This window comes from Canis lupus, chromosome 17 (genome assembly GCF_011100685.1).
Source record: "Canis lupus familiaris isolate Mischka breed German Shepherd chromosome 17, alternate assembly UU_Cfam_GSD_1.0, whole genome shotgun sequence".
Taxonomy (NCBI): domain Eukaryota; kingdom Metazoa; phylum Chordata; class Mammalia; order Carnivora; family Canidae; genus Canis; species Canis lupus.
Window position 1 is genome coordinate 52,207,333 of NC_049238.1, and position 17,184 is coordinate 52,224,516.

The 17,184-nt window shown below is 40.5% G+C and overlaps 2 protein-coding genes across 4 annotated transcripts in view; both read right to left on the reverse strand.

The window, feature by feature from the left end:
• Positions 1–1,985, reverse strand: part of PTPN22 (protein tyrosine phosphatase non-receptor type 22) — a 60,334-nt gene extending 58,349 nt beyond the window's left edge. For 2 of the 3 annotated variants that reach the window (XM_038561807.1, XM_038561806.1), the window contains exon 1: positions 1,757–1,985. In XM_038561807.1, the coding sequence (XP_038417735.1) occupies positions 1,757–1,843 (87 nt within the window). In that variant the 5' untranslated portion in view covers positions 1,844–1,985. The remainder of the gene's footprint in view (positions 1–1,756) is intronic. The other variant, XM_038561808.1, reaches the window with a different exon arrangement.
• Positions 1,986–9,426: 7,441 nt separating this feature from the next.
• Positions 9,427–15,816, reverse strand: BCL2L15 (BCL2 like 15). The gene is made up of 4 exons (XM_038561821.1): positions 15,329–15,816; positions 14,887–15,008; positions 11,925–12,149; positions 9,427–11,321 (listed from the first exon to the last, which is right to left on the reverse strand). The coding sequence occupies exons 1-4, from the start codon at positions 15,453–15,455 to the stop codon at positions 11,304–11,306; spliced, it is 492 nt and encodes a 163-aa protein (XP_038417749.1). The 5' UTR covers positions 15,456–15,816; the 3' UTR covers positions 9,427–11,303.
• Between the last annotated feature and the right edge of the window lie 1,368 nt (positions 15,817–17,184).

A 17,184-nucleotide genomic window follows, 5' to 3' on the forward strand; every position in this document is an offset into this window, starting at 1 on the left:
ACTGAGGTAAGAAAAGGTACAATATTGGGGATGTAGTCTATATTATTTTTAAAAACACAACTGGAATAAGACAGAGGCTGGCCCTACCTCCTCAGGTCACTTTTTACCTCTATGTGTTGGGTGAATTTGGCTCTGGAGTATAGCCCAGGGGGAGGCACATATCTAAACAGACACGTAGGTCAGGACTTCTCCTTGCTTCCCTCCCTGGTAGGTCTACTCAGAGGGACTCACTGCCTGGCCAGTGGCGATGAGAGTACATTTTTCACGATGCCCCAATATTACCCAAGTTGAGTTGACATAGGGGCTTCTCTCACAACATATAATCACTCAGTCATAATATCTAATCACTCAAGACTTTACTGAGTGCTTTCATATCTACTATCGGGTGCCAGAATATTAGGTCCATGAGCACAGAAGTTTGGTCTTGTTCATGGCTGTATCTTCAGTGCCTAGAACCAAACTTGGTATACAGTAGATGCTCAATAAATATTACTGAATGAATGAACACTTTTAATTATTATTGATATTTAATCATCACAACAACCTGTGAAGACAGGTAGGACATGGATTATCATCCTCATTTTGGAAGTTAGAAAACAAAGACATGGGGAAATTAAGGAACATGTCAAAGAAAGAGAATCATGATTTGATTTCAGATTTTCTGCTTCAACTCTCTTGTTTTTCCTACTTATTCACAGCTGAAGACCGAAGGCTTCGAGTTCTTATAGCCCCGAAACACCAGCTGGAGGTATTCCAAAATACATAGTAGGCACTATCAGATAGCCTATGTCCTCTGATATGCTAGGTTATAGGACAAATGAGGCCTACCCAGCTGCTGACACATCAGTCACCACAGTCTCCTCAGAAGAGAAGCAGTGTTTTCCTGGATGGTCAGATCTAGTTGGCCCTAGGCTACCTGGCACTTATATTTGTCTCCATACCCCTCACTTGTGTCTACTCCCCCATCCCTGTTATTCCACCCCTCCAAGCAAAAGAAGCTTAAGGAAACCCTGTTAGTACAAAAACACATGTGCTCATTTTTCTTCTCAGAAGAAAAATAAAAGAAGAAATAAAGAAATATGACAGGAGGTAGTTTCAGTGCTCCTCAAGAACCTTTGTCATCCAAATGGGATTCCATGGGGAGGCTAAAACATCATGTTCCATGAAAAGTTAATCTTGGTTTCTTTCCTCTTAATATTAATTAAAAGTAGTCATTTGAGAGCAGCCTGGGTGGTTTAGCAGTTTAGTGCCTGCCTTCAGGCCAGGGTGTGATCCTGGAGACCTGGGACTGAGTCCCGCATTAGGCTCCCTGCATGGAGCCTGCTTCTCCCTCTGCCTGTGTCTCTGCCTCTCTCTCTCTGTCTCTCATGGATAAATAAATAAAATCTTTAAAAATAAAATAAAATAAAAGTAGTCATTTGAAGCATCAACCACAACTCAATTCAGGTACCTGGGAACTCCAGATGGTCAATTAATATGAGTACTTATACACCTGGAATTGTGTAAGCCTTCCACAGGAATCCTGGCCAAACTCCTGAGAACTAGCAACCAACATTTGAAATAGTTTTTTCAAGAGAAAAACACACAAGCCACTGAGAAAAGTCGAGCTTCTGGTTTTGCCTCTCTCCCTTCTTCCCCTGCAAGGTCTGACATTCACTTTTTATCCCAAGAGCAATTTGGTCTAGGACAGTTGGACCATCCTCATCAATTAAGCAGTCTGTGTAACTACCTTGAGAGTGTCACACATAGGACTCACCAGAAATTCATCAGCAAACTCCTCTTTGCTAGATTTCTTGTTTTGGGCCTCATCCAGGAACTTGTGCAGAATTTCCCTTTGGTCCATGCTGCAGGCCAAGAGAAGCTGTCTACCAGCGGGTTAAGGGAGGGCATGTCAAATGTATGTCATGGCCGAGATACCACCAAGAAGCCACTGCTGCTGCCAGAGCAGAGCATGTTGAAGGCTGTGGTTAACTGACTTCGTCACAAGCCCTAGAGGAAATTAGTACGCAACCAGCCTCTGTGGTCACACAACAAAGCCACCATCACTCCAGGGCCCTAGTGCCTCCCTTCTCAAGGAAGGAACCTGGTTTACAGTTCAAGTTTTAACAAACAAGAGGCTAACCAGAACATAACACATGGTCTGCTTAGCTCTGAGACTCTTCCACTTCATCATCTTTAAGCAAGATTCACCTTTTTTTTTCTTGTTTCCTAGAGAAAAGGCAGAAGGCCAGTTCTCATGGCTGGGGTCTGCTTCTCCCCAGTTCCTCCACGAACACAGAGGTCCTGCTAATACTTTCTGTTTCTTCAGGTCCCAGATGAACTCAGAAAAATTAGTGTCAGAAAGGGAGATAGGCACTGTATGGAGTTAAGACATCTTCCACCTGTACCGTTCTCCCCAAAGTTCTTTGTCCACGTGATCAGTGGCAAATTTCTGTTCATCAGACAAGGCATTTTTATTCAGAAGTTTTAAGCCTGCCAGACAGACCTCAAATTCTCTTTTGGATGAAGCAAAGTCAGCTGCTTCTGACAGTCTGTATCTCTCCCCAGGGCTGGGGAAGTGCCGACCTGCTTAAGGGAAGTGTTGTTGATCTCAGGACTGTACAGGAGCCAGGAGAATAGTGTGACCCCGCCCCACGAAGAGCACCTGATGAGGAAGTTGGCCCAATATCCTCTGTATCCAATACTAGTTAACTATAAGGAACAGAAGAAAGAGTAAAATCGACTACCTTGCTGGCAACAGTAGCTTTCCAGGTCTAGAGAAGACATCTCTACTTTCCCAAAGAGTGCTTTGGAAAAGGCCATTGCTTCAGGAGGCCACACTGTACACATGGCATTTTGGCTTGTTTGACAGGCAGGCTGTTCTAGAAAAAAGCTTCCATATCTCAGCTTGAATAAATCCTCTCCTCAGCGAGTACAAACCTACCTAAGACTGTCTCATACAGAGTAAGTGCAAGCCAAAATCAGCATATCATCTCTGCTTGAGGACAGGAGTTCCATAAATGTTAGCAAAATTAGCCTGAAATAATACCAAAGGAAACCGGGAAATGTGCCATTAGAGCTTCCTCTATTTAAGATATTAGCAATCCTTTCTGTTTTGCATTATTCAAACTTCCTTTAGGAAATTATGATTCCAAACACTATGAAGCTGCATCCACTTTATTTTCCTCACAACAGGAAAGGAACAGTCTTTGAGGGATCCTGCTATAGGCAGGTGAGGCCAATAAAGAATTTCAATCCAGAGCCACATAATAAATTAAAATTAAGCATAATTCTTCAATAATATTTGTTGAGAATAGGATAGTATTTCCCCAGTTAGCCCCATCTGGCATTAAAGGGGAACTTTTTGTAGCACTAACTAATGTGATGTTTAATTTGGCTATTTTAAGACATATAAAATATAAGGAAAACTTTAAAAGCACAAAGGCTAAAGTTCACAATAACTAAAACTCTATAAAAGTATGTATAAGGTTAGGTGAAGACTAAGTAAGTGATGCAGAAAAGAATCAATTGTGTAAGTGCTGGGATCAAGGGTGCTTTTTAAAAAGTCTTTTAAAATTATTATGCTATCTTTAAATTAGAATAAAAGACATAACAATCCATCAATTTGTTCACAAATTTATTGACTATCCACTAAATATAAAGCACTATGTCAGGGCTGCGGATATAGTAGTGAACAAGCCACAGTAAAAAGCACTGTTAGCCAATAATAAAGCATCTCAAGACTAAGACAAAGATGTAACTACTAATTAAAATAAAAAAACATTCCAAACTAACTTGCTCATTTGCAGAGTAGCAAAGCATACCCCTAAAAGGAAAATGATGTTCTATATTTTAATGAGAGAGTTTCGGTCCCCTTAGAATATAATTACTTCCAACCAAACCAGATCTTTACTAATTAATAAACAAAAGAGACCTAATAAAATGAGATTTAAAGCTCTTTTTCTCAAGTTCATATTTCAGAACAATCTTTAACTTTAGTCTCATCTTAGGGAGAGCTGACATAGAGATAGATATGAGACAGAGAGAAATTCGCTGAGATACCCTCCATAGCACTTTTACTCCAAATATAAGAATCTAAAAATATTATCTTCACATAACTGTAGAGTTTTTACAAAGCAAACAGCAATTCTTAGGAGTCTGTTCCACTCTAAAACCAAAAGATACAGAAACATCGTGAAATAACCCAACCTCAAAAACCCACTTAGCTGAAAGACCATTTCCTGAGTAGACCACTCAAGTAAGCAAAAAACAAGAGTGAAGGAGAAAACAAAACAAAACAAAAAAACCCTTCAGTTTTATTTTTTTTTTCAGTTTTATTTTGAACAAATCTAAGCTGCTATACTTAATTTTTTGTACTTCCTTCTACAGGTACCAGAGGACAACAGGAGCATCATGCTTTTTGATAGAGATTCTGATGACTCATTTATCTCCTGTGGGAAGATCAAGAGCTGGCAAAGGGGGAGCATGTTATACAGCAAAGACTGGTAAGCACCTAAAAGGATTTATGAACTTGTGATGAAACATTTAAACCGGGCTGGCATAAACCCTGAGTGAACACGACAGTTCCATGCAGTGAAAAACCCATGAGCACTTTGTCAGAACCCTCAAAGGTGAGTTCTAGTGGAAAGTAAAAGTGAACGAGCGCCTGAAGAAGAGAGAGGAAGGAGGACCTCACTGCTGCCTCCTGTGGCTCTCCTGTGTGCTCAGAAGGAAGACAACAGTGGAGAGAAGTGACCATCACACTGTCGCCCACATCGCAAAGAGGGAAGTACGCCAGTGTAAGGGGAAACATGAGTGTCACCGTGGTTGGAATTCAATGACCGAAAGAAAAAAAAAATCTTTCAACCAAAGACAATATCAGGGGAAAGTATTAGGACAGTTATTATTTGGTTAATAGGAAATACTCTCAGGTTTCTCAGAACATCCTTCTCTCTATATAAGAAGGCATATTTCACCCTGGGGAAGCCACTCACCAATTTTTGCTGTAGTGGCACTATGCCTGCCTTTCTCTACATTGCAGGGCCATTGATTTGATATGGGCTCCGTGTGTTATCTGTGGGATACTCCATTCTCTGTGAGCATCCCCTTGGTCACCAGGGCCAACTTGTCCTCTCTCCTCAATATCTGATAGACTCAAGCAGTCTTGTCCATTCCCCTGCTGACCACTATCCCCTTTTGTACTTTTGCACATGTGGGTTCCTGTAGCAACAGGCTCTCAGTTATACCCGATGCTACCATCTCCTAGGAACCAAGGCTTCTAGAAACCACGAAAGTTCTTAAAATTCTACTGTCATGCTAAAGACCCAAAGTAATCGCTGATGGTCTATGGGAACACGTCTGTCCTGATTCTTCCACTTGCCACCACGCCCCTCCCCATGTGTCCCTATCCAAACTACCTAGCCACATTATCCACAGGCCTTGCTCATTCTATCACCACCTCTTTTGCTACTTCTCACCTTTCCCCTACTTTTTGTCAAGACGAAAATAAAGCTGTAAAGCCTGGTTACTCTTTTCTTCAAAAACCCTGCTCCTAATGCCATCTCACCACACACTTCTCTTACTTAGTTGGCCTTCTCTCAGGATCAAGTCTATATATTCAGCTATAGAAGTTTTATTCATTTTTTCACATGTTCCTAGTCTCCCGTAAGATTATTTAAAAGAGTTTATTCAAAAGAAAAAACATAACCCTCCCCCTAGAGGGTTAAGTTTATCAAAGGCAGTGCTAGTGTCTTCTGTATGTATCTGTGTAAGCCACAACACTTCACGTGGTCTTAAGCACACTTAAAATAAACCTGTTTCTGTTATGAAAGCATGTGCTATATAACACGGTTAGGTATTGGCGAGAGATGCACACTGACTTGCTTACTCACTACATCAGTGACTCCAGGTCTCCTGCCTGGCACAGTCTACACCAGTCTCTGGCTGGGCACTCTCACTATGCCAGGAGCAGATGGGCCTTCCCTGCAGGGAGGCCCCGAGAACCTGGCAAAGAGCACTTGCCTGAGTGCTACTGCCCAAGCAGCAGGGCCATTGTTGAGGAAGGAATGGGGCCACCACCACTGAGGCAGAGTCCAATCCTGCAGGGCTGTGATGGCTGGGGGAAGAAATGATCTCCTTCCTCTCCAGAATACATCCATTCTCCCTTCTATAAATGGACACAGAAGAGTCTTCTAAAACACCTCTGATGAAGCTTGTTGCTTTGCTCATCTTTCTACATCACCAGCACCAGGAAAGTCCCCTACCCATGTTCTTGTCACGATTGCTTCTGGTCACAGTTGTTTCTTGTCACTACAGCATTCTGAGCCCTCATCAATCTCAGGTCATCGGCTATGAACCTCTTAGTTAGCTTCCTACATTCCACAGGGAATCATGTTCTGCCTTTGGTTTCAGAAACAACCCTCAGAAGGCAAAAGTCAACTGATAGTTTGCAATCGACACAATGTACCTTTTCTTAAAACAGAATTGGGACTCTTGGTGGGGTTTTGGCATCTTGTTCAAAATATAATCAAACTTGAAGTCTTGGGGTGCCTGGGTGGCTCAGTGGTTGAGCGCTCGCCTTCAGCTCAGGGCATGATCCCAGGGTCCCGGGATCGAGTTCCATATTGGGCTCCCTGCAGGGAGCCTGCTTCTCCCTCTGCCTATGTCTCTGCCTCTCTCTGTGTGTCTCTCATGAATAAATAAATAAAATCTTAAAGAAAATTAACTAGAAGTCTTATCTTCCTTTTGATTGTTTATTCAGTCTATTCATCTATTTATTTAATGAATATTTAAGAGATCCAGATATATGCTAGAGAACAGGAAGAGGTGCACTACAGGTGAATACAACAAATTATCTTCTTTCAAGGACCTCTTATACTTGTGAGGAAGGTTAAGTATACAAATAGCTATAATTTAAGGCCACTTGTGGTACAGCTATAAATGTTATACAAACAAAATTTTGAGAAGGCAAAGATCACATTGACTTGGGTTACCTGGATAGCCTTCATGGAGGAAGCAGCATTTGAGTTAGGCCCTGGATTTGTCAAAGAGCCTGAGGAGAGGCAATATGAAAGGGTGGGGGGGGGGGCGAGTTTAGCTCAGGGTGTCATCCTGGAGTCCCAGGATCAAGTCCCACATCGGGCTTCCTGCATGGAGCCTGCTTCTCCCTCTGCCTATGTCTCTGCCTCTCTCTCTGTGTCTTCAAAAATAAATGAATAAAATCTTTAGGAAAAAAAAAGAGAGAGAGAAAGAACAATAGGAAGAGGGTAGCTTAGTGAGTGGCTCAATCTGACCAAGCCTTGGTTATGTAGAGTCCTGATTGAAAAGGCTAGAAATGGCAGTTGGAGACAGACCCTGAGGGAATTTGAATACCAGGCTGAAAAGTTGGGCTTTATTTGACGGGCAGTGAAAAACCAGCGAAGGTTTTGTTTTAAAAATAAATAAATAACAACTTTATTTAGGTACTATTGAAATACAGTAAACTACACATTTCAAAGTGTGTGGTTGGATAAGTTTGAAATGTGTACACCCCACAAAACCATCACCACAATCAAGATAATGAACGTATCCAATCACCTTCAAAAGTTGCACTGGAAAATCTTAAGAAAATGGCAATTAGAGCAATGGTCCTTGATATTTTTTTTTTTAAGAAATGGCCCCTTGTAATTAATATTTTGAAAGTCTCATCATCTCCTTCAGTAGTATGTAAAATTTCAAAATGAACTATACCATATCTAAAAACTAATCAAAAGAATAGACAAGGAAACCATGGCTTTGGTTAACCTGGTGGCAGTATACAGAACAGACTGGAATGGGGCAAGCCTGGAACAGGACAATCAATTAACAGCCTAACTAAGAGGTTTTACCAAAAGTCCAGGTAAGTGGTAATAAACTCTTGTGAGAGAATTAGGTCAAAAAATAAGGAATAAGTGAGAAAGACTAATTTTGTGTGTAAGACTGGAAAGAGCGAACAGGGGAAAATGACTAAGGTTATGAGCTAGCTGGATGGCAGTTTGGGAAAGCATAGATATAAAAAAAAAGGTATACAGAAATGAAGAATCAGAGCTTGTAGATGTGGATTTAGGAAGAAGGAAAATTAGTCAGACTTAGAAATCACTCACATTGAGGTGAGAGGTAAAGCCAGAAGGTTGGCTTATCTTTGTAAAAGACAGTGTCAGTGGAGAGAAAAAAGTCAAGCTAGAACTTTACGAACCCCAAATCACTGCAGCCTCAAATTGCTAATGGTGCAGTGCTTAAAATATTCCAGAAACTGGGCTAAGCCCTTAACACAATGTATTGCTTCATTTACCCCTCACCTCAATCCTATGAATTAGTGACCAAACATCTCTATTTTAAGATGTGGAAACTAAGACACAAAGGAATTGGATTACTGGCCCAATTCACATGATTAGTCTCTGGTAAAACTAAATTGTTAAAATCAGACAATCTGAAGGTATTTTTAATCTCTGGGCTACAGTGTCTTCTTGCTGCAACTCCACCACTTCAGCTCGCCTAGAAGCGGATGGCCTAGTAACAAACACAACATCCAAATCAGAGCTGCATTACCCATTTATTTGGTATAATCCCCAGAGGCACCATATCCTGCAATCTCAAAATAATGCTGTACACTCGGAGCCAGATTCATATTCTAATGTTTTATTGGCAGTATAGGATGAAACAGGGAGCTGGTCTAGCTAAGTGGGAGAAAAAAAGACAAAGAGGAGGCTGCTGGCCTCTGACATTTATCATTTACTTTATCTTTCAGCTGATTGAGATGTTATGACATGTAGCATTGTATAAGTTTAAGGCGTGCAGTGTAATAATTTGCTATATATGCATATTTCAAAATGCTTACCACAATAAGGTTAGTTAACATGTCTATCACCTTACCTAGCTGAATAGATGTGTTTTGGGGTACCCAGCTTGCTCAGGCAGTGGAACATGCGACTCTTGAACTCAGTGAGTTCGAGCCCCATGTTGGGTGTAGAGATTACTTAGAAAAAATAAAATCTCACTTGACGGGATGAGCACTGGGTATTATGCTATATGTTGGCAAATTGAACTCCAATAAAAAAAAATTGAACTCCAATAAAAAATTTAAAAGAAAGAAAGAAAGAAAGAAAGAAGAAAGAAAGAAAGAAGAAAGAAAGAAAGAAAGAAAGAAAGAAAGAAAGAAAGAAAGAAAGAAAGAAAGGAAGGAAGAAAGTGTGTGTGTGGCGAGTTCCTTAAAAATCTACTCTTTTAACAACTTTTCAATATATGATACAGTATTATTAACTATAGTCACCATGCCGTATATTACATCCCTAGACCTTTCTCATCTTATAACTCGAAGTTTATACCCTTTGCCCACTTTCATCTTCTCCCCCCACCTCACACGCCCTGCCCCTGGCAACTACCAATCTGTTCTGTTTCTCTGTCATTCAATTGAGACTGCACTTGCTGAGAATTAGTTCAAATATGTAGACACAATTTTATTTCATGAACAAAACAGCATTGGTCAAAGTGAAAATAGTGATTTCGCCGAAGAAGTCAAATACCACAAAACCCACCATGTTGAATTTATAGTAATGCAAAGGAAAAAGGAATATATTGAGTGTCTTAACTTGGTAGCAAAAAAGCTAATTTCTATTAATAGAGACATGGAATCTCATTTGGGATTACTAACCTGTTGTGATTTATCTATGAATAGAGGAAAGAGCATAACTTGAAAAAGTCAAAATATAGTAGCAATGCTACCTACATCCTTGTTTCTATGCATTTGGGGAAGCAGATAGCTGGCTGGCTGAAGGGAGGGGATGTGGTTACACTTGAGCCAAACTGTAACCAAGCCATTAACGCTGCTCTTCAAAAATAGATATAGCAATGCTTTTTTTCTCGACAATCAGTTAGGTAGTCTAGTCTTGGGGCTTATGAATATAAGAGTCTCTACTTGAGGATTGCCTACTCAACTATAAGATGATTAAGGACTATTACAAGACACACATACCGTAGATATCATATGCTTCCAGTCACTACCAGTCACCTATGGTAGGGCCAGGAAAATGTATACCCTCTAATGACTGACTACCTAGGAGTCTCGGAGCTCTCTGATTCAGAGTCCTAGAGAAAGTGTTTACTATGCAGGAACTAACAAACACTCTCAGACTAAATTCTAAAAAAAATAATAAAAATAAAAATGAGTTATCCTACATACAGTTGTGTTTGGCATGAGTGATCAGGATTGCAACAGAACTTAAATAATTCAAGGAGAAATGTTCACCTAGCTTTAAAGCTACACATGTTCCATAAGGGCCAGATATTAAATATATTTTACAAGCCATAAGGTATCTGCTGTGACTCCTCGACTCTGCCATTGCAATGCTAAAACAGCCATAGACAATCTAGAAACAAGCGAGTGTAGTTGCATGCCAATAAACCTATCTGCAAAAAAAGTAGTGGGCAGTATTTGGCCAAGCCCTGCTCTAAAGTAATGGCTCTCAAATTCTATATGTACAAAAGAATCCCCTGTGGAACTGGTTTTCAAAAAGGTAGGATCCTAGGCCTCCGCCCACCCCTACAGAATCAGAATCTCTAGGAACGGGGCCTGGAAATCAGCAATTTATAAGGTCCACCAGGGGTATGTAAACCAGTTTTCGGTTTGAAAAATACTGTGGTATACAGCTAGTTTCATCTAAGCTGGGATGGCCCCACTGTCCTAGATGTGGGCCAGCACTTCCTGCATCCTGTGGCAGTAAAAATATGACGTTTCATCTTTTGTCGGCCTTTTTAGTAGAAAGGCAGATGAGGAAACTGCCATTTTTTGCTTTCAACCTAAAAATTCATAAAATAATTCTGCTTTGGTGAAATTAACACAAAACTTAGGCTAGGGATTTAAAAGAAAATTCTCAACCTAAAATAACATGGTTCCAACCAAAATCTCCCAGAAGATCTTTAAACTGCAAAATGAGTAGACAAGATCCTTACCAAAAGACAGGGCCAAATCTGAATGAATAGTTTACCACGTGCTCCCTTTTCCAAACTATCTCCAGCGAAGTCCTGCTCTGTCACCTGGAATTCCACTCCTAACAAGCCATTACTTTGTATCTGGAGGTATTTGCTTAAATGGAACCTCATTAAAACTCACATAAAGGCAGAAAGTACAAAATCTCTGTAGACCTCCGAGGGCTGCTCCTAACTTTAGCATCATCAGTAGAGAAGAAATTATTCAGCTAAGTCCAAAAGAAGGTAGCTTTGCATTTGGTCATCTGTTTTAACTGCCAGAAATCAATCGCCCGATCAAAGTAGCAGTGATGTTCAAGCTGGTAAACAGTGCCACCTCTTCTTCAGCTCTCCAGATTTTCCTAGGAAGGACAATGAATATCTTTCGGTCAAAGGGATCATCTTCCTACAGGGAGCTTCCTCAAGAAACCACAAATTACTTACAGGTACCTCCCAGGAATGCAGCTCTTACTAAGGCTTCTGCTGATGCTGGACATGAAGAGGAATGCTCTATGAGAGCAGATATTCTAATGATTAGTAAGACATGGGCTTAGTTATTCTCCTATAGTTATTACTGCAGCAAATGACATTGTTTTTGGTTAGACAACAGGGGATGATTCTGAATTTCTGAAGCCAGGCTGAGCCCAGTACACTATCACTAGTATGCTTCCTAGGCTGTTATATCTGGGAAGCGGAATTTAGCTCTACACTGTTAGTAGTCAACTAAAACTTTAGGCAAATGTTTCTGGAGTCCAACATCTATAATCTTGAGCTTCTGACTGCTGCCATTTCCATGGCACACACACAAAAACAAAAACAAAAACCTGCCATTTGCAGCAAAATAAGGAGGTCTGTTTTTCTACTTGGTTTCCAACTTACAGAAAGAATCTGGAATTGGGAGTCCCAGGTATTAGTACAAAAACAATGCAAATGCCTATTAAAGCCAGGGGCTCCGACATACTTACCCAACCTCCCTGTCCCTGGACAAACTCCCGGATGGCATTGTTCCCATTGATCATGTTTGTCATGGGGGCAGCCATCTGTCTTGCCATTTCAGGAGCCATGCGGGCCACATATTCAAGAAGCTTCACTGACACTGCCAGAAAGGCTCTCTCATAAGCTAAGCTGGAATCCTGAGCACACCAGGCCTGGCTGAGAGATTTTACTGTGTCCCGAAGTACAGCTCCTGCCTGGGGAGAGACATAGTTTATCAGTGAAGTATCGATAAATAAGCAGAAGAGGCTGCAGGGGCAGGAGTCCAGTAAAGCAAGAGTTTCCTAGAGAATGGCAGATGCACAACTGGTTGTATCTGGGGTAATCTTAAGGAGTAGATGGACAAATGTCTATTATTTTATTATTTTGTTATTTATTGTAACATGTATAGAGAAAACATAAGTAACCCATCACATCCCATGATTTTAGACATTATTACTGAGGATGAGCAAAATGGTTGAAAGAAAAACAAAATGATTTGAAAGAAAAATATTAAGTATGTGATAGCATAGCTGGTTGAGTGGTGACAGTATTATTTGAATGACTGACATCTGGGAAATTCTAAAGTTAAAAAAAAAAAAAGACTTGTTTTTCCTCTTCCTCTGTCCTCTCCCCAAAAACTGATCCAAAAGTCATTAGGTGGGGCCAAGCAAGATCTAGCGTAGTGTTGTAGGGGGACCCATGTTAGTCAGAGTGGGCTGTCAGAGCCAAACACACTGAGAAAGACATTTACATGAGTACCCAGATCTTGGTTTCCAAATATCATTCTCCATTAAAAGAAACCAAAGGTCCCTGGAGAGTGGCTGATTTCAGGGTGGGGCTTAGAAAATACAAAGAGATCTGCCAGAAATTAAGGAAGTACCCACAGAATGACAGGGGCATGCCAAAAAGACACAGCCCAGATGGAGAGGATTCCCACTGGTCAAAACTGGGACAATTTGAGCATCCAAATAAATAGTGATAGTAACAGATTTTAACCTTTGAATAAAGGAGGAATTCATGAGTCCATGTTGATGTAAAAAATAAATGAATAGATTGAAATGTTGATGAGATATAGGATATTTACATGGTTTCAACGTACCTCCCTCCACAACACTTGACTATATTAACCAAGGATATTAACTACAGTGGAGAAGTCTTGCAGACCCTATCCTTAAGTGATTGAAGTTAACATCAGTAATGGGACAGATTGAAATTTGTGCCACTTAATAGGTGCAATGAGAAGAACACAGCAACCCTTCTGTGATCTTCCTACCAAAAGTACATACCCTGAATCCAATCAGGAGGAAACATGGAACAAATCCAAGGTTACAAAATAACTGACCCATAATCTTCAAGTGTTAAGGTCATGAAAAATCAAGGCAAGACTGAGAAACAGTTCCAGATTGAAGGAGACTAAAGAGACATGACAACTAAATGCAGGATATGATTCTGGCCTAGATTTTTAAAAAATTTTATTTATTTATTTGACAGAGAGAGAGAACGGACGAGCACAAGCAGGGGGAGAGGCAGGCAGAGGAAGCAGGAGAACCAGGCTCCCTGTTGAGCAGGGGACCCAAAGGCAGATGCTTAGCCAACTGAGCCACCGAGGCACCCTGGCTTAGATCTTTTTGTTGTTAAGTGACATCACTGGGACAATTGGCAAATCTTGAATGGGATCTGAGGACAAGATGATAATGTGTCAGTGCTGATTTCCTGGTTTCGATGCTTAGACTGTGGTTATATAAAAGAATGGCCTTGTTTGAAAGGAAATGTGCCAAGTATTAGGAGATGATGGAACATCCTATCAGCTACCCACTCTCAGATGATTCAAGAGGGAAATTCTTTGTACAATATATACAACTTTCCTATAAATTTAGAACTGTTTCAAAAAACTTTTTTTTAATTAAAAAATAAAAGTAAATTCAGCTTTCTGCTACCTAGGAAAACTTTAGTGCAAGCAATGAAGAGTGATAATACAGTTCTGCCTAAATAGGTGTATTATCCAGAATAAAGCATAATGGTGAAGAGTAGGATTCTGGAATCAGTCTGGGTTCAAATCCTAACTTCAATACCCGCTGAGTAACCTAATTTCTTGTTTCCCTCTTCCTCAGTTTCCTTATCTGTTTACATGGATATCCAGTCAAAAAGTATTTGTGGAGGGTCTCTCGTATAGGAGGTACTACTCTGAATTGTGTGGATATTGCAGTGAACAAAAGGGTTAGATGTTTGCTCTCATAGCACTACATGCACAGATGAATAACAGTTTCTATAACACCCCAGGGAGGGGTGGAAGGTCTAAATGAGATAATAAGTGCAAAGTGTTTGGAATACTGCCTGGCACGTATTAAGTGATAAGTTCATATTACTCGCCATTGTTGACATTAGTCAGAAATATCTTCTAGAACACGACATCGTCTATGGTCTTTACAAGCAATACAGAATCCAAGTGCTTCTGCCAGTAATCAGCATTCTGATGAAAATCCAGATATGCCCTAGATGGTTGCTGTAGGTACTTACCCCTCACCCCAGCAGACTTGTCGACTGTCTTGTCTGCCTGTCGTTCTGAAATTATGTAGATAATTTCATTGCTGGACCTTGTAGGGGGGAGAGGGAGATGCCTACTCCCAGCCAAATAAATATTACAACAGGTACATAAAAGAATAAAGTGCTTTACCTAGAACAAAGTGCTACAGATGTGCTCTATGCCATGTATGCTCCGCTCTGCTGGAAAACGAATGGGAACAGTCTGAAGGCTGACCACCCAGAAGATTTTCTTCTCAATACCATTTGGACCTGTGATTAGCTCCTGAAGAACTAGCAACTGGAGAGCTCCTGCTGTGTCTCCTTGGATGAACATAAGCCCCCAAATCTTTCGAAGGACATTTCTAGTTACAGTTGTATAAGAATAGTAAGAAAAGAGTGTTTGGAATAGAAAAACTGCAGCAACTTTACCTGTCCCCGAATGGTTTCTGCAATGACATTTTTGGCAGAAGCTTCCAATTCTCCATTGAACTGGTCCCCCAACATCCGAAGGCGACCAGCAATGATGGCCACATCAAAAGAGCAAGCCTCTCCTAAGAGGGGGAGAATACATTTACATTTGTTACAGAGTTTGAGGGGATGGCAAGTCCCAGGAATCTGGGTGTTAGAGAACGTTCTCTAGACTTTTAAACAATCTTGGCATCATTCTCTTCCAAGAACAGCTTCAATATTCTGTCAACCCCATAGTCAGAAGATCTCCCTTCCCTGAGAACACCTTTCCCTTCATGGAGGCTACTGATGTTCAGGTATTGCTGAAAGCTTAGTTCTCATTTTGGAAGTGAAGACAAAATAAGAAAGCATACTCAGCTTCTCTTATTGACCTGCCATCACGACCTCGGGCCCGGAGCCTTACCTGAATCTGTTTCATCTACACAACGTAGGTTCCGGTCAGCAACCAGCAGCGTGGTGCCTAAGAAGTCTTTGAGTAAAGTGTCCACGATGCATTCCGTTTGCTCCTCAAAAGTTCGGGGTTTCTTCATTTTAGATGCTTGCTGTGGAGTTTTGCTTTTCCACAAAACAAGCAATTTTCAGCCCAGCAGAAAGTCAGAAATATTGGTAAACCACATGCGTCTGTCTCTGTGCTTTGTAAGGTTTCCTAATGGGACTTATAGCTCCAGAGCCTGTCCTACCAATTTTTTCAAAACTTGCTACTCAGAAACATGGGACTTCTCTGAAGAGCTCACTTACACAAATTGGGGCGACTTTATGGAGACTTTCAGTTCCTTTTTTTAGTACCACACCCTAGCCAGCACCTAAGATTAATGAATAACTTTTATTGTTAACCAATTTAGAACTGAAAGAGAGCTGAGGAAGAATTTCTTGGGCGATTTCCTTTAGAAATACTTCCTGTTAGGTTTTGTGTATGGCGTAACTTAAAGAAGGTTTTGAAATGATAGTAGACAAACATACAACTCCCGATAGATGGCATTTGTTTACCATAATTAGACATTTTATTTACTGAGTGTCTATGGATAAGGAAATATGCCTGGAACTACAAATAACACAGGAAAATGGAACAGATACATTCCTGTCTTCCTGGAGCTTACGCTTCAGTGTGAGCGACAGATATTACATGACTAAGAATAATTTCTTGTGCTTATTGAGATACAGTGTGTGATTACAGTGTGCAATGGGGAATCAGACCTAGAGGGTTAGGAAGGCTTCTGGAAGTTGTAACATCTGAGATGAGCTCTTAAGGACAAGTAAGGATTATGAGGCAAAAAAGGAGAAATAAGACCATTCCAGGAGGGAATAGGATATATATAAGCTGACAAGGTAGGGGAAAAAACTTGAGTGAGGAATTGGGAATGGGGAACATACAAAGTATTTCACAGGGAAATTATGAGGATTAAATAAGATAATGTTGTGTGGAATGATCCAGCAGTTTCTCACAGGTAGTAAATGTTAAATGTCTTCCAGTTAGCCTAAACCCTGAGGACCAGGATGAAGGGGATCTGGGATTTACTCTCTAACAGGAGTAAGTAGGATTCTCCTAACAGGGTTAGACTCCACCAGTTTTTATGAGCTCTCATGATTAGACACTTACCTATAGTAGCTGTCTTCTTAATGTAGCTATACCCAGATTTTGGATTTGAGAGTCAGTTCTCAAACCTATCAGCTCTTCCAGAGTATTCTGAACTGGTGAGCTGATAAGAGATTCAACCATAAGCACTGTAAGGCAGTTGTTCAGAATAAAAGTTCTACTTGCGAAATAAAAAGAGCCAACCTTCTATTTTCTATTCTAGAAACAAATGATCATAAATTGCTTTGGGACAAGGAACAAATTATGTAAAGGGCCATTTTCACTTCTCATCTGTCACTAGGGCTGAAATTTCAGTTTCTACTAGGTAAGCTTCAGATCTCCAATGTAAGTAGGTCCTTTGGAGATAATTCTGGGCCACCCTCCTTTCACACTACAGTCAGTTACTAAAAATTTAAGGATTCCAACAAATTAATTTATGACATACTCCCCAATTAGCATATGAAAAGAAACAAAAGGTTTTTAAGATACTATCCAACTGGTGTTAAAGAGCTTACCCAAGGTAAGTGACATCCTTAAGTGGCAGAATAGAAATTTAAAATCAAGCCCATCTTACCTCAAATAATAAACCTTTTCCCACAGTAATTGATTTCACAACTGATGTGCTTATAGACAAATGCCAGCTTTGGAATCTGATCTCCAGATTATCTTATCTATTCTTAGCATTA